Source organism: Danio rerio, chromosome 5, assembly GCF_049306965.1.
Source record: "Danio rerio strain Tuebingen ecotype United States chromosome 5, GRCz12tu, whole genome shotgun sequence".
In the NCBI taxonomy this organism is placed as follows: Eukaryota; Metazoa; Chordata; class Actinopteri; order Cypriniformes; family Danionidae; genus Danio; species Danio rerio.
This window is the reverse complement of record NC_133180.1, coordinates 40,695,147-40,720,528: the sequence shown is the minus strand read 5'-3', so window position 1 is coordinate 40,720,528 and position 25,382 is coordinate 40,695,147. Positions and strand designations below refer to the sequence as shown.

General features: G+C 35.8%; 1 protein-coding gene across 2 annotated transcripts in view; it reads left to right on the top strand.

Moving 5' to 3' along the window:
• rasgef1ba (RasGEF domain family, member 1Ba) overlaps positions 1 to 25,382 on the top strand; it is a 104,142-nt gene that overhangs the window by 10,443 nt on the left and 68,317 nt on the right. The window contains 2 exon segments of one of the 2 annotated variants that reach the window (NM_001431104.1): positions 8,637 to 8,684; positions 21,273 to 21,323. In NM_001431104.1, coding sequence (NP_001418033.1) covers positions 8,637 to 8,684; positions 21,273 to 21,323 — 99 coding nt within the window. 2 annotated transcript variants of the gene reach the window in all.

The following is a 25,382-nucleotide window of genomic DNA, read 5'->3' as shown; positions in this document are numbered from 1 at the left end:
TTTTTCTGTAAATCTGTGTTTATGAAATGTGCTTTATAAATACTTTTTTTTGTTAAATTTCTCAGCATCAATAATGTATTAGATTTTTATAAAACATAAAACACTGGAGGTTAGTCTTTTGTAATTATATGAAAGCTTCAATACTTCTATATGACTGGGGCAATAAACCTTCATATTGGCTTTTTTCTCAAGACCTTTCACAAGATGTCAAGGTAATTTATCCTGAACTGTAAAGGAGACCCTTTACGTGATTCATTCCTTTTGTTTTATGAGACCAGTTCTGTGCATTAGCTGCATCTGAGAGAGAGAGTGAGAGAGACTCACAGCTGGGCAGGCCAGGGGTGAGCAGACACTGTCAGGACATCAGAGGCTGGTGTGCTGATGGGACCTCCGTTTGCTATATCTCATCCTCATGACAGCCATGCACTCCGTCACCCTGACGCTGATAAAATGATGCCCGCTGGATGGAGAGGCTGCCTCCGTGTCTGCGTTAGCCAAGGTCAGCTTTATATAAGTGCTGCTGCTCATCTGCTTGAAATGGAGGGGATGAAAAAAGACAGCGTCCTGTTGTTTAGATAGTTGAGCTGCTTTTTAGAAAATATTTATAATAATCTTGTCAGCGGATTCCAGCAGTCCTCTGAAATGCATAGTGTAGCTTTGTTGACCCTGATGAAGAAACACTTTGGTATTTGATTGTCTGCGAGTGTCTCCAAAGCAGTTGTTGCTATGAAGGCTTTATTATCAACAGTTTTGTATAAACATTGAAGTCCTTCAAGTAAAAGTAGGTCATGTATACAGTACTGTTTATAAGTTTGAAGTCTGAACATTTTTTTTCTTCTGTTGATCAAAAAATATGAAATTGAAAAAAATGTTGGAAATTGTCAGCTATTATGGAAGATAATGGCTGCTGGATCTCAACATCTTGCAAAATATCTTCTTTTGTGGTCAACAGAAGAAGAAAAAAACTCAAATAAGTTTGTAACAAGTGGAGGGTAAATAAATTATGACAGAAGTTTAACTTTGGGTGAACTATCATTTACATCCTTGGATGAGTGTAATAAATGTAAGTATTTCATTTGAAGGCTATTTTTGACATTTAAAATAAAAAAGTTCCAATTAAATGTAAAATTTAGGGATAAACACATGAGATTTAGCTTTTTTGTGTGTAAAATGTTTTCAGCATTGAATTTCATATTGGCATTTTTTATACATATGACACTAGTACTGAGTAAATTCTGTTGATAGTTGAGCTTCACAGGAACAAATCGGGTTTTAAAACACAATATATTCAAATGTATTGATTTAAAATATCAAAACAACTATGTTTGACAACATTAAATTGTGTAATAATGTCTGAAAGTAGCTGACAATTTGCATACATCTTGTGACAGCTTGCGCTTGGCAAGAAACTGTCATTGAGATGAATGGCACTGTTAATGGATAATTATGTATATTACAGTCCTTGTGGCATCATGCATTAATATAATGCTGTATAATTAAATAGTGTATTTACCTTCTATATGAGCTGCATCTGTTCACTGAACTGATAGTGGATATGTAAGACATTCTGGAGTCTACAAATAAATGTTTTTAAACATCTGTAGTCTCGAGAAACAGCCGTCGAACTATTGGATATGCTACATTTGATGATAAGGAGATTTTGATTGCTTTAATTACAGCACTTCATTGGGATTCTTTGGCATTTAGTGTAATGATATTCTGCTCATATATGCTCATTTAATCCTCGCCGTCCTTGACATTTGTGTCTTGCATATGGATGCTGCTTCTTTATCTTCTCAGTCTGGGGTATGGTTTGATTGGCATTTGGCATTAAACAGGTTAATGACGTCAGGACCCTTTCCCAACAATAGGCATTTGACAAAGATGCAATAAGGTGAAGTCTACTTTCATTTGCAGCCTTGCATTTGTCTTGGAGATGTGCTTTCGGTTTAGTCTAAAGTGGCGTATAATACAGAAAAGGCTTTAAATCATTAGTCATATTCTGCATTTGGAACGCAAATGAAAAGAATGTAATATGTCAACACCATACAGAAATGTTTTTATAATGTGGAATAATTCAGCACTCACAACACCAAAGGGTTTGAACTTCTTTTCAGCTCCAATGATTAAAATGTCAGCACAGTCAGAGAGAAATTCAAACAGTTTTAATGAAAAGGAAACAAAAGTAAATTTTTATTAGTGCTACAAAAGCCACAAACAAGATTAAAAATGACTCCCTTCAGCCATCCATTTTCATGGTTAATCTGAATTCATCACCACTTCTTTTATCTACTTTTATTAAACTACAACTGTGAGATCAGAGGCTAGTTGTCATCTACTGTCCTTGAGATGGGCTGCTACTTGCGGGTTATCAACTGTGCTTTGAATACCAAATAAAGCACAGCGTCTATAAAAAGATTCATGAACAGTTCTACTCTGCAATTCTGCATTTTATTTTAGGGAGAGCAAATGTAAAAGCTCTTATAGAAATTCTGTTTATGCTGCAAGGCCATTTTAGGCAGAGCTATACATGTCATTTAGACTTTTCACTTAACATTACATTTGGAAGTTGTTGCATTGTTGCATCCTGAAGCTCAACATACTATAATCATAATATAGTGACACTATAATATAGTCATAATATAGTACTATGGGCGACATGGTGGCACAGTGAGTAGCACAATTGCCTCACAGCAAGAAGGTCGCTGGTTCGAGCTTTGTTCTCCCCGTGTTTGTGTGGGTTTCCTCTGGGTGCTCCAAGTCCATGTGGTATAGGGAAATTGGGTAAGCTAAACTGGCTGTAGAGTATGTGTGTGATTGATTGTGTATGGGTGTTTCCCAGTTATTGGTTGCAGCTGGAAGGGCATCCGCTGCGTAAAACATATGCTGAATAGGTTGGCGGTTCATTCCGCTGTGGCGACCCCAGATTAATAAAGGGACTAAGCCGAAAAGAAAATGAACGAATGTATAGTACTATACCATTCTATAACACTGGGGTAGGGAACCTATAGCTCGGGAGCCACATGTGGCTGATTGACCAAATACTGTATATGTGGATCTCCAGCTATCTCTCTTCAATAATATTATAAAGTTTAGAAAATGTAACTGTCACTAGAAATAAGTTTTCTATTGAAAATACAATTACAATTCCCTTTATATTGTATTTTTTCAGCAAAATGAATAAGAACGCAGTTTATTATAAAAGGACGCTTCAGCCAATGCATATGTGTGGCGCTGTGGATTAACTTGAAGCGTGACACAAAAAAAGGGCAATGTAAATTCAAACAACATTCATGAGTGGCCATGGCAAAAAGAAAAAATATATAAATTATACTTTACTATATACTATAAACTATAAATTGTCCTTTCTTAATACATTGTGATGTGTTATATTTGCTTATTTTTGATTTGGGCATGGACATAAATAAAGTTTTTTTTTAATAAATAAATAAGGTTTTGTTTTATATATACCCCCTCAACCCCAACCAATGGCTCTTTATTAAATGCATTTGATAAAAAAAAGGAAAAAGGTTCCCGACCCCTGCTATAACACACAGTGAGACATAAGCACATGTCACTATTTCTGTCATTTTAGTCTCAGACAGTTTAGTTTATTCAATTCATTTATATCGTACAACGAGAAACCGGAGCAAACCCATGCGAACATGGGGAGAACATGCAAACTCCACACAGAAACTGACCCAGCCAAAATGCAGACCAGCGACCTTCTTGCTGTGAGGCAACAGTGCTAACCACTGAGCCACTGTGAAATTAGCTTATTATAAATAAAGATGGACACAGTGGGTGGCACGATCGCCTCACAGCAAGAAAGTCTCTGGTTCGAGCCTCGGCTGGGTTAGATGGCATTTCTGAGTGGAGTTTGCATGTTCTCCTCGTGTTCGTGTGGGTTTTCTTCGGGTGTTTCGGTTACTCCCACAGTCCAAAGACATGCGCTATAGGTGAATTGGGTGAAATAAACTGTCCATGTGTGTGAATTAATGTATATGGGTGTTTCCCAGTAACAGGTTGCAGCTGGAAGGGCATCCACTGTGTAAAACATATGGCGGATAAGTTGGCAGTTCATTCCGCTGTGACGACCCCAGATTAATAAAGAGATTAAGCCGAAAAGAAAATAAACAAAAACAGTAAATAAATAAAGTGTAGCACACATGTCTTGCTTTTGATGGATATTTGCATGTAATATACGAAGACTAGAACTAATTAACTGAATTTGAAACAAATGCATGTTGCCAAGTGCTCAAAGTGAATGGCTATCTGGTCAGTAAGAACACATGAAGTGACAATCTGTAGACATCTGTGCACCTGAAGAAGGTTCTGTGTCTCATGTCATGATCTTAGCTCCCACACAAACACAAACAAACAGACTCGTGTTGTGGAGGAGCTCAGTCATTCAGACAGCAGTCATAAAGGAGCATCAGAAATCATGCACGTGTCTGGCTGCTGTGGTAACTAGGCAACCGGGCTCCCTCATAATGAAGAACACTTATGTGACGTGGTCTCTGGTAGCCATTGCATTGTCTGTCCTCTCTCTTGATTTGTGCATGAGTCTCAGGCATTGAGTGTGCTGATGCAATTACATGGGCAACAGTTTTCTTTGCTGATTTGGTTCATAATGATTCATTTTCCATTTTATAATTGGCTATTAGCTACATTTACGTTTCAGCTCTTCTGGAAAGGTTCATCATGTTTGATTGGCTGGAGCAGGTGTTGTTAGTCCAGGCCCAGTGTTGTGTCTCTGCGTCAGCTGAATACATTCACTCAGACCTCATTCCCTGGTAATTGCTTTGTCCAGGCAATAAAGTGGTGTCTGATTCAGGTCAGTGTTTAAATCTTGGCTTTAGAGATGAACTGGGTGAGACAGTAAGAGTGGTTTGTGTGATTGCATGTGTGTGTGTTTGTGTGTGTGTACAGGTCCATGTGGTCCATCAAAATAAACTACAAAATACAGCAGCCACAAATGTATCAAAGTATACTGTAGTTTGTTTAAATACAAAATACTTTTACAAGGGAGCATGACATTTCTTCACAAACCCTCCATAGGCATATATAATCAATCCCTTCACCATTTAACTGACTTACTCTTTCATTTTAGCATACATTTTGTACAGATTTCATACAGAAAGTCCTGTCTTGAAGACAATCTCTTTAATCACTGCAAAAACTATCTATTGCAGATAATGAGTTGGAGCACTATATCTCCTTATTGTGTTTCCATCCACAGCGTAGCCAGTGAAATGCAACAATTTCTTAACTTATACTTAAATCCTATATTTAAAAAGGATGTATGAAGAGGCTATTTTATTTTTTGTTTAATAAATGTTTAAATAAATGTTTTTTGCAACTGAAATCTTTATTACTTAATGTAAAAAAGATGTCTTAAAGAATTTTAGTAGTCTGAAAACTACTAAAATCTCCAGTTTTAGTCATTTCCATCAATCATGTTTTTGTTTTTTTTGCAGTTGTACTCTTTAATGCACAAACAAATGACAATGATTTCTCTAAAAACTTAAGTTATCTCTTTTTGCACTAAACTCTTCATATACATCCTACTGCTGCTGTATAACGGGAGTCTTGAAAATCCTCCACATTTTCACCCGCAGCACTGAGACTGAAAATGATTATGTGCTGAAGGCTCCATATCCTGTTCTTAATTACTTTATTCCTCCTCAATTCCTCAATTCCTTCTCAAAGCAAAGATGCTGATGCTGAATTGTACATTATGCAGCCATATTATATTACTGGTCTTAGCATTAACCAGTAAATTATTTTCAATGATTGTTGACTTGCTCCAAATATGCCATTTGTCTGTTATTTTCATTATTTTCATTATGTGTGCATAATTTCTATCAATACTTCAACCATTGACCTTTTTAGTCAGTTTTCTGTTCTGACTTTTTTCATCAACCCTATCAAATACAAATTACAAAATACTATTTTGTATTTAAAATACATAATTGAAATAAATGTATCTTAAATACTGCTCATCCCTTACTAGGCCCACACAGAATGCATGCTCAGAAATCAGCAGATTTTTTTAGCCCATCATTAAATCGGTCTATTTACTTGCGCACATGTGTGTAATTTTGAATCTCAGTTTTTGTATTAATTTTAGTAATGTTATTAACTTATAAGCATATTTGTATATTATCTAATTACAAAACAGTTTGTAAAGTATTATTTTCTGTATTTTTGTAGATTTGTTTACCAATAAAGTGGTCCTAATTGCATTTGCAAAATGCAGAACAACGCTGGGTTCCACACATTCGATTTGTGTTGGGACAACATAAACAAATTAAGTTATTACTTTTTACAAATAAAAAACCTAAAACAATTAAGTTTTCCCAAAGAAATCTCAGGATTTGTGTTTAAGCTCATTTTAAAAAAAGTAGTTTAGACAAACAACAAAAAATATTTGTAAACCTTAAATAAAAGTAAAAAATGTATTATTTTGTTATTTGATGTTTTTAGTTACTATACTTAAAATCATTATGCATAAATCTGCTGATTTTTATTATTTTTATAAAATTCAACACAGACATAGCAAAAAAAGTGCAGATTGAGTCCGGCCCGGGGCATGATTTAAAAATACAGGGTGATGACTTGTGTCCATGTTATTAAAAATCATACTTAACGAGGTCTTTTGAAATAACGAGTATAAGTGTAGGGGTGGCTTAGGGACATATAATAAGTGTTTTTTTTTTGCAGTATAAAATACATTATGCCTATCCAGAGTCTGTACACCATGTATACAAGTGTGGGTGTGTAAGAAAACAAGGATTTGTTTTTAGAGGAGGTGTCATGATTTGAGTCAGTTCAGGTATTTTTGTATGTGTTTATGCAGCTGGTGAAGCACAACCTCAGAGCAGTGACAGACTGTTTATCAGACTCGTCTTTGGAAAGAAAAGCAAGCTTGTTTGCTTTGTTGTCACGTTTTCAAAAAGTCTGCATTCTCTGATGAACCGGGCAATCAGAGTTGACAGCTCTGACAGAAAGTCATGTATAGTGTATGATTGCTTTCAGACATGTTTGATGTCCTCAGAGCTTATTTTAGAGCACATATTGTCTACAACTGGAGTGCGTTTCCTACTCTCCAAACCAGCAAACAAAAAACAGCCCTTGGATATTTGGCAACCCAATGGTGGACAGAACACATGATGGGTTATTTTGATTCAGCTTGCTGAATTTTAACCCATTTTCTAGGTTGTTTTTGACATGCTGTGTTAAACTACTGTTCCAAGCAGATATTAACTGTAGCATAAAATTATAATGTATAATGAGGGATAAAGCTGTCAGTAAAGGTGGTTTGTGTTTCTGCAGTAATAAAAATACCGCTAGATCACCATAAGAAGTTTTCTCTCAGAACAGCTCAAAAACTCTTGACACATTTCTGAAAATGTTTTTTTTTTGTTTGACAGAGACTATCCAACTCTGGGTAAATGTGTGCAGTTGTTTATCATTTTTATTTATATGTCAGTGAATTTGACCCAGCAGCTGAATTACTCAACAATAGGCACCTGTGTTTATATACACTGTAAAAAAATAATATATATATATATATATATATATATATATATATATATATATATATATATATATATATATATATATATATATATATATATATATATATATATATATATATATATATACACCTCTCAGTGCCATTTGAAATGTTCTTCTAATATTACCATTTTTCTCAGGTTTCTTTGTCTTGATTCATTAATTTCTCTTTTATGGCAAAGAATAGATTATTTTCATCACTTTTAACAAAAAATAACTAAACATAAACATAAGAGGCTGAGAAAAATGCTTATTTTAGAAGAAAATTTCAGATGGCACTTAGAGGTTTTTGCATCGGAACTCTTCATATATATATATATATATATATATATATATATATATATATATATATATATATATATATATATATATATATATATATATATATATATATATAGTCACAAGTTTGAGAAGTGTGAGTGTGATTTCTATGTTTTTGAAGTTTACTAAATCAGTAAATGCTGGAGGTACCATATGGGTTTTTTTCTAGCTGATGCAGATACCAATAATTAGAAATCAGGGCAGTCCATTTATATTATATGATGCAGATTTTTTTGGCCAATATGTTCAGCTGATTTTCTTTTTAGTTAAAAAAAGGGTAAAAAAAATTAAGTGATAAAATATAATAAATAAAATTACTTAAATACCTTTTAGCTGGTTATAAATGTGCTGCAGAGAAGTCAGACAAAAATTAGCTCTATTCACTTGCTGACTCTCTGCCAGCCTTCACAAATAGGACTGAATCTTTATGATGATGCAAACAATTAAGTTTAAAATGAGCTGACACAATTGTTTTTTATTTTATTTCTGTTGAATCCCGGACCCTCTCCAAGGCTGAGATTATTGGATTTCTAAAATTGTGTTTAGAATAGCTGTTCAATGCCATGTTAATTTAAGTAGCTGTCACTCAGTTTATATATCAGTTGTGTTAAAATTCACTATTCTCTGAAGTATTTTTGGTGAGGGAGAAAGCAAAAAAATCAATTATATCAAGCAAAAAATGTGTTTCTGTTTGTGCACCAGAGAAATAAAATCTCTGTTTGTTCCCTCCACAGTGCAGGAGTCAGCCACACATCGGACTGAGGCACGTCACCAAACAACGGGTATGTTCTCTCCTCTGTTTTCTCATGTTAGATCCTGTAGGAAACAGGAAGATTTTTGCAGCATAGTTGCCCCGAGGCAGAAAACATCAATGATATTTTCCCACCACTAGTTTTTGACAGCCAGACTTGAAATATATCATATATACCTTCTGTAAATCACACCTTTCACAATATATTTGAACCTTGAACTTAAACAGTGTTTAACTGTAAAACGTTTTAAATGAGTTCTCATTAAGTGTGTGTGCTGTAAATCCTAATTAAGGTTACTCAATTAGAGTATGTGATGGTCAAACCAACTGAGGAAACTGGTAGAAACAGAGGTACTTTAAGTGATTAGCAAAAGACAATAATACTGTGCTGAAGCGTACACAGCCATTGATTTTTAAGTAAAGCAGCATACAGTTTTAATGGAATTATTTGGCCTGTCATTGACCTGTTCACTGTATCTGCTCTTCAGCAGAATGATATGCCTCAGATAAGTCTTTCTTGGGACTTTCATGCCCCAAACTCTGCTCTTATTTTTTGATAAAATTAAAAAATCTTTTTAAAGGTTTACGCTGTTGTTGCAGATCAAATTTTAATATTTATATGTTTTTTTAATGTAAAAATGTGTATGTTTATAATAATAACAAAAATATGTTAATTATTACTCACTTAGACCCTATCTAAACCTGAAATATCTAACACACATCCACCATGTTTGTATTTTAGACTTATGCTCTGAATCCAGTGCAGAGGATTTGTGGGCAATTTCCACCATTAATGTGCATCAATCTCCACTTTGAATTGTTTTTAGAATCATATTAGACTATTCTGTCACTTCCCAAAACAAACTGTGATTTCAGACACACTCTTATTCTCTATTAGGCTACTCTAATTCCAGAATAACAGAACACTTAATAACACTTAAAATTTGAACATTTTCTATCTTTTAACAGATGAAAGCAAAGCATGCTGAAACTAGAAATCTGCTTCATTAAATTAGTTATCGAGAACTTTTTTTCACCTAAAACTTTGGTAACATTTGATTAAAATATGGTTATAGGTTTATTTTTATTGTACTGTTAGGGTTTACAGTAAAATGGAAAAACTGAGCTTAAAGCTGTTATGTGTGTTTGTGTCGACAGTTTCCAGACTGTTTCACATTGTTCTGACAATTTGTTTTGCCTGCCTAAACAGAGCCACCAAATGCTCATCTACTAACTATTACATCTGTGCACAAGGATTTTCATGCAGAAATAATTAGCATAATCATTTTAGATTTTCAAATTAGTTTTGAACCAGTTGAAACAACAAACTGAACAACAACAATATTAAAATGAACATAAGAACATTTATGTCATTCATTAATTTTCCTTCGGCTTAGTCCTTTTATTCATCAGTGATCGCCATAACAGAATGACTCACCAACTTATCTAGGAAATGTTTTACACAGGGTGTAATGCAGTGGCACAGTGGGTAGCATGTTTGCCTCACAGCAAGAAGGTCGCTGGTTCAAGCCTCGACTGGCTCAGTTGGCATTTCTGTGTGGAGTTTGGATGTTCTCCCTGTGTTCGTGTGGGTTTCCTCCGGGTGCGCCGGATTTCCCCACAAGTCCAAAGACATGTGGTACATGTCTTACAATTGGTACAATTGGTTTTGCTAAAATTGACAGTAGTGTATGAGTGTGTGTGAATGTTTCCCAGTGATGGGTTGCAGCTGGAAGGGCATCTGCTGTGTAAAACATATGCTGGATAAGTTGGCAGTTCAATCCGCGGTGGCAACCCCTGATTAATAAAGGGACTAAGCCGAAAAGAAAATGAATGAATGTTTTATGCAGCGGATGCCCAGCCAGCTGTAACTCACTACTAGGAAACACCCATACACACACTCATTCACATACATACATTATGATCTTTTTAGTTTATTCAGTTCACCTATACCACATGTATTTGGACTGTGGGGGAAAACCAGAGCATCAGGAGGAAACAAGGGGAGATCCGTCTTGCAAGGCGACTGTGCTAACCGCTGAGCCACCATGTCACCCCAAATATATATCTGCTTTTTATAATTGTGATGGAAATGTGTGAGTACATTTGATTACATATGTAAATAATCTTACTGTTTAAAAAATATTAACGAATGAGGCCCAAACAAAACGAAACAGCTCTGACACACTTTTTTGAAAAGAACACAAATGTCTTAGTAGTTGCCTATAATGAACGAAACCAATGAAATTGCAATAAATTCTACCATCATTTGCTCACACTTATGTTGTTCCATCAAATAACTTTATTTTTGTTTTAAAGATGAATTAAAGCTGAGTGGATCTGTTATTACATGAGAATAAGTAAATAATGACAGAAGCTCTATCTTTAAACTGCTTTAACCTGTAATAACAGTAAAACACACCAGAGTTAAGACTCGTCACACCATTTTGTTTTGTATGAAAATACAGTCTAATCTTGCCTCATGAGATCACCTGTCTAAAGAAGAGTTGAAGAGCTTTTTTTTATTTAAACCTGTGTGACCAGCATGATGCAACAGCACTCCATATAGTGAGACTGTAGCCTGATCCACAGACCTTCTGACAATACAGCAGCGGCGAGGGATCAGGCAGAAGCTCTCCATCAAAGCCCAGAGCTCTTCCTTGTCCCCATTAACACCGGGACCTCCATCAGCCCGGCACTGCAGGCGAGGCTTTGATCCTCGTGCACATACACAGTCACGGTCCGTCTAGGAATGCTTAAACATGACTTTCATCTTTGCAAATTCAGATTCTTATTCTGTCAGCATGTGCTCCACTTGTTCTCAAGGCAGCATTTGCTAGGCTCCACCACAGCAGAGGTCGACTGGGTTTATCTGACTCTTTGATACTATGCATTTGATGACATTTTTTTTTTCTGAGGCAAACAACTGAGCTTAGAAAGATGGGAATGTGAGGGCTGGATCGTGTTGCAAAGCTTTTGTTGAGACTCACCTGACTTGTACACTTGGCTCACAAAGCCCTTCATTAAAAAGTGTCTTCAATGAGCGATTATGCTGGGGGAACAATGAGACTCATGAATTCTGCCTCTAAACTTGCTCAGATTTTACATTTTGTTCTCACCGTAGGTAAACAAGGACTGTGGCACTGAAATGATTGTGTGAGAACAGCATTATAAGGGTCTCCTGTTTCTTTATGTGGTTTTCTTTGACATCAAAAGGCATCTTGGACTGGGTTTGTTTTTGGTTGCACCCTTTCCTTTCCTTGTGGAGGATTAGAATGACCACCTAATGACTATTGTCAAAACATAGTTCTTATTTTCAAGGCAAAAACAGCTCTGTTTATTTTATTACCTGTATATTTTATACTTTGACAGGGCTTGAATAAAGGTTGGAAACTCCCTTGATAGAGTGTAGATTTGAACGATATTAGCATACATTCTTTGGGAGGACTTCACACTGATGAGGAGCAAACCATGTAAATGTTAAATAAATACAGATAATAACTAATCACAAGGTCAATCAAATTGCAGAAATATGACATGGGTCAAAATGAGCTGAAATTTAAACCAAGCACCCAATTTAAAGGAGCAGTTCACTTCAAGAATAAATATTTTGTCATCGATTTCTCACCCTCCACTTCTTCTTCACTTCCTGTATGACTTTCTTCTGTTGATTAAAAAAATATATATATTTTGAGAAATGTTGATATTTGAGCAGTTGATGGTCACCGTTGGCTTGCTTAGTAGGGCTAAAAAATACTGTGGAAGTCACTGGATACCATTAAAGAAGTGGAAGTCGGTGGTGTCCAGTAATCCTTGAAGTTAACTACTCTTGGTTGTTGTTCAATTTTTTTGAAGACATAAGGGCTGGTCTGAGAATTTCAGAAAGTACAGGGACTACGATTGGACATAAACAGGTTTAAAATTGTAATATTCAGCCTGTTGTGTACATCACAAATACGAAACATGCTCCATACAATACAGTTCAGTACACTACAATGTAATTCGGTACGGGTCCCCCTAATTAGGCTTGCATTTCTACTGCCAACAGTGCTCATGCTTTATAGATGTCAACCCATGCTTATTGGAAATATGTGCACAGGACTGCATTTTTGAGAACTGATTAATATGTACCCTGGACTAGGTTGTCTTGCAGTTTTTGTTTTATTACAAATCCACTAGAGGGTCCTGTGTACATTTTTGACTATGTTGAAATAGAGAGAAACAGAGAGAAATGCTTTCCACTTATTTAATTGCAACATCTGAATGGCTCCATAAACATCAATAGAGGATTCACCCTTTTTGTACCGTAGTTTTGTGCTAGGTACCCTTATGAAAGGGTCGCAAAAAAGTGCTATAGTTCGCTAATCTGGTACTTTTGACAATGGTCCATACTATACTCTACTAAATACTTTACTAATACTAAACTGAATCCCTAATGAAAAATGAAAAGCAAAAAACAAACAGCTTAGAGGATAAAAATAAAACATGTTCCATACTCTAGGATTTATTCAATCAAATCTTTTTGGTTTATATTAATATACGGTATATATGGATTATCCATAGATCCTGCTTGATCTGTTCACATTTACTGTTAACGATGGCCCATTCCACTCAACTAATAATGAGGACATGTGAAAGGAGCAATAAAATCTAACTAACTTCTACTTGGTCAAATGATGGCATGTACAAAAGCAATGCATCATTAAGAAAGGTTGCTGAGCATGTAATAATAGCATCGATCTGTCACTGGAACTTTGATTAACCTTAAAACATTAGCATGTCTGCTAGGCTGCATAAATCAGGTATTCGCTCTACAAAAAAACATGCTATGCTGAGATGCAAATACAGGAAATGTATTGATTTTCTTCTTTTTCATGTCACGAGGGATGAGAATTTAATGGACCCTCATTATGCCTCTGCATGCAGTTGTGGTGTTTCACGCACAGATCTCTGCCAAGACTCTACTCCAGTTGATTAAGAATGGGACGGTCAGCTTGATTAGCTTGCACAAAGCTCCTGCTGGCCACAGTTTGTTATGTTACTGCGGCCAGAGTTAAAATTAGCTACAGCGACCTGTGCAGGATTCATTGCCAGCCTGTAAAACTCACTTTGGACTCATTTTGTTCTTAATAATTTCCTTTTACTCTAAAGTGTTTTGAGTGTCATGCAAAAATATGAAATCATTGCAGAAAATGGCATAAATTGGAACACTCAATTAATAACTACATTTCACAATTTATGATTGTTACATGCTTATGTAAACATGCACAATCTGAGGAAAGCACTCATCAAGGCTGTCTTTATTTGATCAAAAATACTGTAATAATAGTAAATAATGAAATATTAAATATTACAATTTAGATTAGAAGAATATATCTTTCATATATACGTTTTAGCACTGTTGTTATTCTTCTGTCTATGTTGCCTCTTGTCTAACATGGTTTTCTAGTTGTTTAAGTTGTTGATGTTAAATTGCTGATGACATGTCTGGACTTCAGTTCCTTGAAAGGACCACATTTTCCTTGACCACATTGACCTCATGTCTCCATTTCCCTGCAGTGGGTAATGTTAACATGACAGTAAAGCTGAATTTGACTTTAAAAAGGCATGCATTAACAATTATATCCCGTATTTTAGATTATTCAAGGAAATTTTCCTAGGCTTGTATGACCAAAAAAAAAAAACATATAGCTGAAGAGTTTGTTTGTATGTATAAACAGATTTGTATGAAGGCATTTGAGCAATACATCAGGAAAATAAAGGCAGTCTAAGGACACACACACAGAAACACACACATGCAAATGTACACACACATGAATATATGGTTTTTAAGGACTCGCCAAAGGTCTGTATTTCATACAGAAAAAACTAATTATATTGGGAAAAAATGCTTATTATATGGCCTTACCCTACCCCTGTACCCATAAACCCAATCTTCATGGGAAAACTGTAGAATATTTTGAAAGTTCAATATGTAAAGTATGATTTTTAAGCATTGTTAATTACAAGAACACAAGTCATGTCCTTGTAACTATCATACCCATGTCATTATACAATTTAATGTCCTCATAAACCACATAAACGTGTACACAGATGCACACACGGGCAGCAGCTGCTCTCCACTTAAGTGTGAGTCTGAGCTCACCTTTGACCCAACATAAACATGTTGACATTATCACACACTGGGTCATACTTAGCTGCAGTTAGCAGCTGACTCCCTTGTGCTTAATTGTTTATTTACTTTTCTTCACCATCATCATTCTCTAGAAGAAACCACACTGGCATTTATAGCATGCCAGAATTCCGCTGCTTATGAAGTGTCATGTATTAAGCAGAATCTTTCATTCATTCATTTTCTTTTTGGCTTAGATCCTCTATTAATCTGGGGCCACCATGGTGGAATGAACGCCTAAGCAGAATCTGAATACTGAAATTGCACTTTTTTTAGTCCATAATGAGATTTGATCAAAACATTTGGCCAAAAATGTAATTCATTAATTGAATAAGGAAATTTGGTTAAATAATATTAGATTATAAGAAATAATATGAGAAACACAGGCTTAAAATCATTTTTGTGTTAGGAACTGTACATCTCCCCTGGATTTAAATCTTGACAGTTTATAAACTGAGCTAAAACCTCATAACGAAGGGGAAAAACTAGCAATTTATTGTGTATTGTAACATCTTCATGGACACATTTATTTAGGATTATAATTATTGAATGGTATAAAGCAAAATCAATAAATAAACAAAGGTCTGCCTGTATATATACTCTGCCATATCCAGGAATTTACCATCATCAAGTGTGATTTACCTTTATCTTTGTATTTATTCTTCGGGTCAAGTCAATATCACAATAAAACATTTGAATGTCCACTGAGGAAAGTGATGTATACTTAAAACAGTTGCTTATGGTCTCTTTAAAAGTCTTTAAGACGGCCTCACAAGACATCTGATGACAGAACAATATAAAGGCACAGACTGTTTGGCAATTCAAAATACTTTAAATTTTATTTTACTATGCTTTTATTTAGATAATATTATTTGTATGAAATACCATTTATTAAACAAAGCTATTTATTAAACAGTAATAGAAGGATGCTAGGCAAATCAGTCAAAAAACAATTGCAGTGTTTTGATTTAATTTCTGTGAAGTTATACAACTTTTCAACTTAACTGTTTGCTCTAGAACAAATAATAGATGAATAAGACCAAATGCAGCTGCATGGTGGCTCAGTGGGTAGCACATTCGTCTCACAGCAAGAAGGTCGCTGGTTTAAACACATGCTGTATAAGTTGGCAGTTCATTCCGCTGCGGCAACCCCAGATTATTAGATCATTAGTCCAGGGGTGGGCAAACTCGGTCCTGGAGGGCCAGTGTCCTGCACAGTTTAGCTCCAACACTAATCAAACACACCTGAACAAGCTAATCAGTGTCTTTAAGATCACTACAAATCTATAAGCAAGTGTGTTTGATTAGAGTTGGAGCTAAACTCTGCAGGACACCGGCCCTCCAGGACCGAGTTAGCCCACCCCTGGACTAAGCTAAAAAGATAATTTATGAGTAAGACCAAATGCCTATAGATATGCCCAAAGTGAAAAAATATTTATTGTTTAAATACTACAAACACGTGCACCAAACTTCAGAAAAAGGGTCTGTGGTAAGGCTGCTCTTGGTCGTGTAGGTGAGTGGAACACTGGTAAGTAGCTGCTGAGCTCCAAAATCATTTAAAAAAACACAAAAAAAATAAAAAATAAGTTGCCGACCTTTAGAAATAAAACAGCTTATTTGAAGTCTGAAAAAACTGCATGTTTATAAGATTACTATTGCATTGAATTGAGGTATGAAATCCGGAAGAGACCAACACTTCAGGATGACTAATTGACTGCTTTCAAACTGTCAGACATCCTTCAGCTGCCTGCTCTCAGACAGGGATTTATAAGTCAAAGCCGAGCATTGATTCACACATGTCTGTCTGAAGTCTAAATCTGAAAAAAAAAAAAAAAAAAAACTAGAGACCCATTCAGCTGAGAGATCTTTCTTTGTCATTTCACTTCAATTTTACTGTTAATTCCATTCAATCAATTCATTTCATATTTTCCACTTCAGCCAATCAAGTTTGCTTAAGGTTCATGTTATTAACAATTATTAACCCATTAATTTAAACCACACTTAAGGTGCAAACAGCTGTTTCATGCTGTGTTTATACAAACCTGACAAAACTCATCATCAACCTGTTGAGCTGAATTGATGTTTTGACAGTTTAAGTGGCTGTGGTGGGGGGTGATTTCATTACTCGTGTCTAGTTTGTCACTATATTTGCAGAGTTAATAGTTGATTTCTGAATTATAGGGAATGCAATTTCCTGCAATAACATGTAGGTGAGCATCTGTTTTTCAGCCAGACGTCAGTGTGACAGAAGAGCCACTCATCTGTGTGATTAGAGGCCTCTGGTGCACCTGTGGCAGCAGCATGGATTCCCCCAGTGTTTCCATTAAAGCAGAGATCTCAGTAGGCACCGTTTCCTCTTTAGGTGCCAGAGACTGATGTTCCAGTCAGCAAACTGAGTGTGAAATGTCTGGTTCCTGGCACACAAGGACGCCGGGTTCCCATTCTGCCTTTCAGACTGTGTTCTGTGCATGGTTGAAGATTATGAAAATTACCGTAAAACTTGAATCTTGCCTTAGGGAAGCCCCGGACATGCTTGGCAGTTGTTGAAGCAAACACAATGTGTTAAAATCAAGTTTTTTTTAAGGGCCGTTTGGGATTTGGAGCTCCTAAAAGCTTCCATTAACACTTTAGAATAAGACTCAATTTTGTAACACATTCGTTAATAAATAACTTATCCTGGCTACAGTTCAAAACAATGTTTCAGTAATTTACAATTAAAATTAGGTTATTTCAGGTAATGTTAATTTCAACCTTTACTAATCCATTAAATCATATCAGTTCATTATCATTTGATGATCCTGAGCTAACAATGAACTTCTGTATTACAGTTCATTATTGCATAAATTTATCTATATTAAGGTTAATTAGTAAATATTTTTTAATGATGATATATATATATATATATATATATATATATATATATATATATATATATATATATATATATATATATATATATATATATATATATATATATATATATATATATATCGTACCATATAATTTATCAGCCTATATCAGATTTTTTATTGAATTTTTTTATTTTAATCTTTACAAATTCTTTTTTGTAAAATGACCTTTGCTGTCATTTTATTTATATTTTAAAACAAAAAAAGCACACCTGTAGTTGCATTGTTGTACATGTTACTGTGAAAATAAATACACAATGCATTATATATTGTGAAATTATCAAAGATTTTAAAACTGATAATCAATTAATTAAACAAATTAAGATTAAAATACCTTTTTAACTTTTTAAAACTACTTTTAATTCTGTTTAAATTTGATAAACAACATAAAACTGGCAAAAGAATTTAATTAATAGTTCACAAATGATTCAGCCCTCACACATGATAATACATGAGATCACATTCTTACCAGCTGTGCCAAAATACAAACATCCTTCCGATTAAGTCAGCATGACTTACCTTTTTGACCCAGCCCACTAAAACAAGTGCAAGACAGAACTTGGTCTGGTCTGTTAGTGTGGCCCATTATGATTCCAGCAGTTGTATTAATGCAATGTTTTTAATTACACGCATGACTTGCTTTGCTGCCTATTCTGTCATTTTCTCATTGCCGGAGGCACCGGGTGCTGTAACTTAGCACTGTTGTTTTGTTAATTGCTTTAGATCACTGACCGATGGACTTACAGAATGAGATGCTTTCTGCCATGTTGTCTCATTTGTAATTTTAAGGTCTAGACTTTAATTAGCCAAATGAGCTTCTTTTTTTCAATGTCTATATTACAGTCACACAATTTCCATTTATCTTGACATAGACACCTGCTCACACGAGTAATGAATTCTGCTGTTTTATTATAGTCATCATTCCACAGCCCAAAGTCATTAAACATCCCAGAGGTTGTTAGACACAATGCGTCCTGTATTCACAACAATAGCCTCAGGAACATGTTATGCTGTGTGAGATGTGTAACACTGAGATCAGTTAAATTTATTAATTGTTCTCTCAAAGGTTGATGTGGGTCGTAATGATTGTTAAATTGTGAAATGGCTTAATAAAGCTCATAAAACATAGCATTCACATATTGAATCGTCAGCATCTCTCTTCGCAGTTTTATGACTGAGTCTGTGTCACTATTCCAATGAAAAATTCATCAGATGCTAGATGTGTGGATGTCAGAGTTGGCTTTGAATTTAAAACACTTAAGTAATTAATAAATTATTATGAAGGGCTCAGTTGCTGCAAAAAGTAATGCAATGATCAACAGTCTTTTATCTGCAATATCATGGAAATATTGAAAGAAAACTGGATATAAACAAGCCGCGAGCCCAGAAAATGTTAAAGTGAGTAGATCTCAGTACCAATAATGTTTAAAAATGCATTGCTAAAAAAGCATAAAAAGATGCCAAGGCAACGTTGGCCAGGACAGAACAGTAAGACCTTTAATAGTCATATACTGTAGTTCTTTTCAGTAACAATACTTTAAGTGGCTTGTAGCTTTAGTATCCACATTCACACGGGGCGTCAGCGTCAACGCTTCCCATTCACTTTGAATGGGTGACGTCAGGCATTGCCGAACTGCATTGTGGATCTGTCGGCACTGCTTTAGAGGCATTGCTCACTGCACATAGATATATACATTAGATGTCGGCTGACCTATTGTTGTCTATTGGACGGAATGCGTCAATAGCGCCGCCATCTTGCTACAGGGTAGTGCTCCTTTAAAATGAATGCGGGACCAAGGTACAGTGGAGGACTGTGGCCATCCAAAGCCAGAGATATACACATATACACATATATCTATGATCGGGAGTTTTGTATGTGATTTTTTTTTTTCTAATTACGAAAATTATAATTTTACATCACTTTTCTACATTGATGGATCAGTGACCGCATGGGCATTCCTGACAAAAAGCTTAGTTTGTGTGTACAGAAATGTACTATTCACCCTCCCTTTTAAATTTGATCTAATCATGTCGTGAAACACAGCTCCTCTCCTGCTTTCACTTCTCATACTGATGGAGGGAGCGATTCGTTTGTGAATGAATCCCCCGAACGACTCTTTCACTAACGTTAGCCAACAATAATACAAGTTTCTGGCAGCGCAGCATCTGGTTGTCATATTTCTTTTGCATTGTTTGCTGATTTTATTCAACAAAACTAGCATAAGCCGAGTGTTTAGTGAGATGGAGATGGAGCTGCTTTGCCGTATGGTGAATGCAGTAAGTGACTATTATCATCAATAACGTTACCTGATTAGCACAAAAGTTCAGAACATACAAAAACAGAAAAAAACTTAATATTACCTATGAAATGTTCTGCCTTTGTGCTTTGTTTTCTTTTTTGCTTGTTACTACACCCGTAGACAGCGCTAAAGTGCCACATATTAACACGTAATAACACTGTATTGACTAGTGCGGTTGAATGACATTTGTCTTGGGAGCACTGTACCAATGTGGCGGCGCTATTGACGCATGCTCAGGGTCCCTATGCGATATCTAGTGTATATATCTATGCTCACTGCAGAAGTTGGGACTAGCTCAAATTTTCAAGCATCGACGGAAGCATCAGCCAATCAGATCGCTGTATGCAAATACACCAGCTAGACAGTGGCCTATTGCTGACTGAATTTCATTGGCTGATGCTGCTATGACGATCGCATAAGCCCCAACTTCAGACACGCCTTCAGTCAAGCGTTGAGCTGTAATCATTAAAATGTATTGTGGGAAATGGAGTTTGTGAGTAGCAATGGTGCAGGATAAAGTGCCCTCTAAAGGAGCTCGTGGTCACTCCATTTGGTGATTAATAATATCTGGGATCTGGAGTGTTATCTGAATACTTTGAGTAGTTTAAATAATCAAAAATTATGGTGGTTTAAAAAAAGTACAGTGACTAAATTACCAGTTGTGGACAGTTTTACAATGGTTCACCCAGATTTACATCTCTTACATTTAAGATTAATTCTCCAAACAGAAGCACAATTTTTAAGATTATCACTCATCCATCAAGATCTAATTACATTGTGTTAATTCATAATTCTTGTGTCCAGTGTAGACAGTGTGTAGTATTCTTAAACTTTTTCCTCTGCGTGATTTTTTTCTTTCTTTTTTGCATTACAAACAATTTGTGTTTTCATTTTGAGTGGACCACTGGCCCTGTTTTAACCTTCACTGTGAATTTTCATCAGGTTCTAGCTTCAGATCTTTCCTAATGCTATAGTATGTAACAAGGTCTGAGTGCAGAATGGTCAGTGAGCTTGCTGCTACTAAGTTTTGTCCAGTGCTTTTGTATCAGCTTCTAATCTGGTTTGATAGTTTTTTTTTCTTTGATCTGTGAACTATCTGTAATCATAACCACTATCATGTGATGTTTATACACCCTCCTTTACTTTAAAAGGAAATCTTCATGCTAGACTTTGCTTATGACCTGCACGTCAACTTTTTTGAGATTTTTAACTGGTTGATTTTCTACTTTCTTTTGCAGCCCACCATATTTGGGACACTTATTGAAAAACCACTTGGGGACCACAATGCAGTAAGCAAACACAGTTTATTTATTCTAACTATTTTACTGTTTGGAGAAAAAAAAAATGTGTAATGAATACAATACAATATGTGGTTTTGGCCCGTTCTTCACTTATTAAAAGGCATTTTCCTTGATGTGATCGGAAGAGTTCATCCGAGACACACACTGTTTTACATCTGCTGTGGTCTCCCCTTTCATTGAAACTTTCATCATATTTTGTCACGCTCAGTGTCACTTTTGTTGGAGCTTTTTATGTGATGCATATATATTTGTCCATGAACAGTGGGTGCTGTTAAAGAAACCAAGTTACATTGACTTGTTAGTGGGAATGCAAGTGAATGAAAATGTTGTGGATGTTAACTGCAGTTTCTATCATAATCTGTGTCTTTTGATGTAATGCAGCAAAGCATTAATATTTTGATTTAGTGTGGTTTCTCTGAAACATCCCATAATGATCTTGTTGAGTCAGTAGGCAGAGAGTAGTTTTGTTTTTGGAAAGCAATTAATCACATGAACATTTATACTGTAAAAACAATCTAATTTAATGGTGCTATATGTTTGTTTTTGATAGTTCTAAAGCATAAATGCCATAATATTAATATAAATTGCGTTCCTCGTTGGAATGTCTGTATTTGTTTTGATCTGAGTAACTCCGCCCATGCCAGTTTATCCAATAAAATTTTGGCATCCTGCATTGCCTTGGTGGAAAATACAGCACATTTCATTTAAGCTTTAAAGGCTCCCTTAATGTATGTAAGTGTGGCCCAAAATGCAGCCTCTGAAATAAGCTGCAGATTCAGAATTCCAAAAAATCCACATGAGGTGGTTCATTCAATTAGCAAATATTACAACTGTCAATATTGGCTAAGGAGCTTACAGTGTAAGGATCAATTGTAAGGTACACTCACTCCTGTTTGTGTCATCAATTTGGCAAAACGAGTCATCTGAGGTGGGTCTGAGTGAAAAAAAATATCCCTCCAATAATTTAAAAATGTTCTGCAATACCTGTTTCAACCACTAGGTAATCTGTCTATTCTTTATATTTCATTCCATTTCATTTCCCTTTGGCTTAGACCCTTTATTTCTCAGGGTTTGCTACTGCAGAATGATCTGCCAACTTGTACAGCATATGTTTTATACAGAGGATGCCCTTCCAGTTGCATCCAAGTCCTGGGAAACACCCATACACATTCACATTCACACACATACACTATTGACAAATTGGCTTACCCAATTCACATATTGCGCATGTCTTTGGACTTGTGGGCGAAATCAGAGCACTTGGAGGAAAACCCCATGCAAACCCTGGGAGAGCATGCAAAATCTCCCATAGCTATGTCAACTGGCTTAACCGAGACTTGAACCAGTGACCTTCTTGCTGTGAGGTGACAGTGCTAACCACTGAGCCACCGTGACACCCTCAATCCTTTATACTGCACCTTTAATAAATGTTTGATGACCTACAGTAGAAAGTGGCTAAAAGTGGACAAGCTAAGAAGTTTTCATTTCTTTCTTACATCTGTATTTAACATCATTCACATGATTACACTGACCAAAACACCATCTTAATATCAGGTTTAAATTAGACCTCTGACGCATTAGTCTGTTCTGCTCTTGACAGGTTACTAGTTTATCTTTATTCATAGTCAGCCAGTGCTGATATTCCATATAATGATGAAATTTTTCATTTATTACTGGCAATTCTTGACAGCTTAACTATACACCAAGCCAGTACAGAATTGGGATGAGGAATGCAAAGCTTGCCAAGAAGCAAATGACTTATTCAGTTACTTGTGGTGCCAAGTGCATGGGGAAACAGACTTTCATTACATTCATTCATCACAAATAATCAATTTGTCATAACGGTTTGTCATGTCACCACTTCCTTGCCCCATGATATGTTATGATGATCTTCCATTTGTTTGTGACAATGATGGCCTGAAGCAGTATTGGATGCAAATAAAGATCCAGAGGTGAATTCATGCTCAATATGAGTCATATTATAAACACTGCTTTTTAAAGAGCCCGTATTATGCATTAAAAAAGGTCCAACAACAATCTGATATGCATGTAAGGTCATCAAAACACTTTCATTTTCTTAAAATATACACTTATTTGAACCTAATTATACAAACGACTCCTATTTGTTCAGCGATTCATTTGTTCCCAAACCCCTCCTTAGTGTGTGAATGACCCATTCTGTTGTGATGGGTCGACTGCGTTTATCGTGAAATGAAAGAAATGCCCACATAAAAATGCCCACCACGGCTTATCAACAGTATCGAAGTAGTCAGAGTGCAGAGTGTATGTGTGAGCCTAATGCGGGAGTGCATTAAAGCAATGCAGTTAAACACCAGCATATTGCTCTTTTCTTAACCATATGTAATAACAATGACACTCATTTAATATTAATCCACACAGCGGCAAAAGCTGAACTATTTTGAAACTTGACCGCCGCACACAGGATGTCAGCCCACAGCTGACGGTGGCCATAGCAACGACAAACGACTGTACATTGATTCACACAAATGATTTTAAATCCGTAAACAAAACGGCACACATTGCATTTTCAATGTGGTTTTAGACGTGATATGAGAATATAAAGAGTTAACCAGATACAATACAAGCAGTTAAAAGTATCAAAACTCAATTAAATACATAATTTGCAAGCTAGAGAAAAGAAGGAGGCAACCTTTTTAATCACACTTAAGTTACTTACACTTGTGAAATGCCTTGTGTAACTTTTTGATTTAGTGGCTAGTTCGTACGAATTCGTACAATCTAATTAATACAATTTAGTTCAATTTGCTCATCACCCAATGACGGTTGGGGTTAGGGGTGGAGTTGGGTGCCACGCCTCTATTTTAAAATCGTACATTTTCGTACGAGTTCGAATTAGTACGAATTTGCCACTAAACTGACAAAACGTAAAATACTTACGTTTCCTGGTGAGATCAGGCTGGAAATTCCTGTCAAGCACTGACAAAGCATCAAACACATCAAAAGTGTCATTTGAACCACTCTGAGTCAACTCTTTTATAGATGAATCAATAATTTTAAACATAGCACAATTTAATAGCTATTATTCATATCATGGTTTTTCCTTTTTTAAATTATTAATACATCTGATTTAGGCTAAGGTGTGTAAGGCCATGCAGCGCACTGAAAGTTGTTCTTTGAAGCAACTCTCTTTCAGTCCTGCGGATACTCACAGCTGGAGATCACATTGTATTCTGTGAAGTTTTGGGCATCAGGCATGCTTTCTCTGCCTAATGAAACCTGGGAGAATCCAACTTGCCCAAAGACACACAGGAGGATCAAGGCCTAATATTATGCTAACGTATGCGTGTCGAACAATGGGACTGTGCACCAGAGTCAGTCGACACATGAGATCAGTGCAGAAGGCTTAACTCCAATGAGATGAGCTTTAAGGATTAATGCAATTACAATGTGCCAAAGCCAAATTGATTTTTTGCAGTGCTTTTGTTCTCTGCAAACCTACATTATTCAGATCCCTCATCCACCTTTACTGCTGTAACACATTATCTGGGGTTTGTATAAAAAAAATGAAAAACATGTCTTAAGACTGATCGCCATTGGTTTTGTTCTTCATGGTTAATTGATGTGAGGATTTAAATATTTTAACTGAATGACAACTAGTTAAGCAGCATTTTAGCTGTGATCTTTTAATAAATTGTTCATTGACTGAGCTCTACCAAAAATTCAGCAGCTCTGGGACTCTTTCTGCAATGTCTGCTGATGCACCAGTATAGCCTTTTCCCTTTAGTTCCAAAAAGGAACCTCTAAATCCAAGTGCAACTCTAAAGTTGAGAGAATCACATGCATAGTGATCTTAGCAAGTGAAGCGATGGACAATTCGAGTTGCATTAGAGTACCAAAAATGTTTGACTGACGATTGACTTGCTGCCTGAGGTTGTCCATTTGGTTGGTGTCCCATGAAAAGTGGCCAGGCAGCTCGACAGGAGCTCTGGAATTTTAATCAGTGTTTTGAGGGGGGTGTCTGATCCTCTGGAGCAGTTCAGGACAAGCTCTATATTTAGAATACAT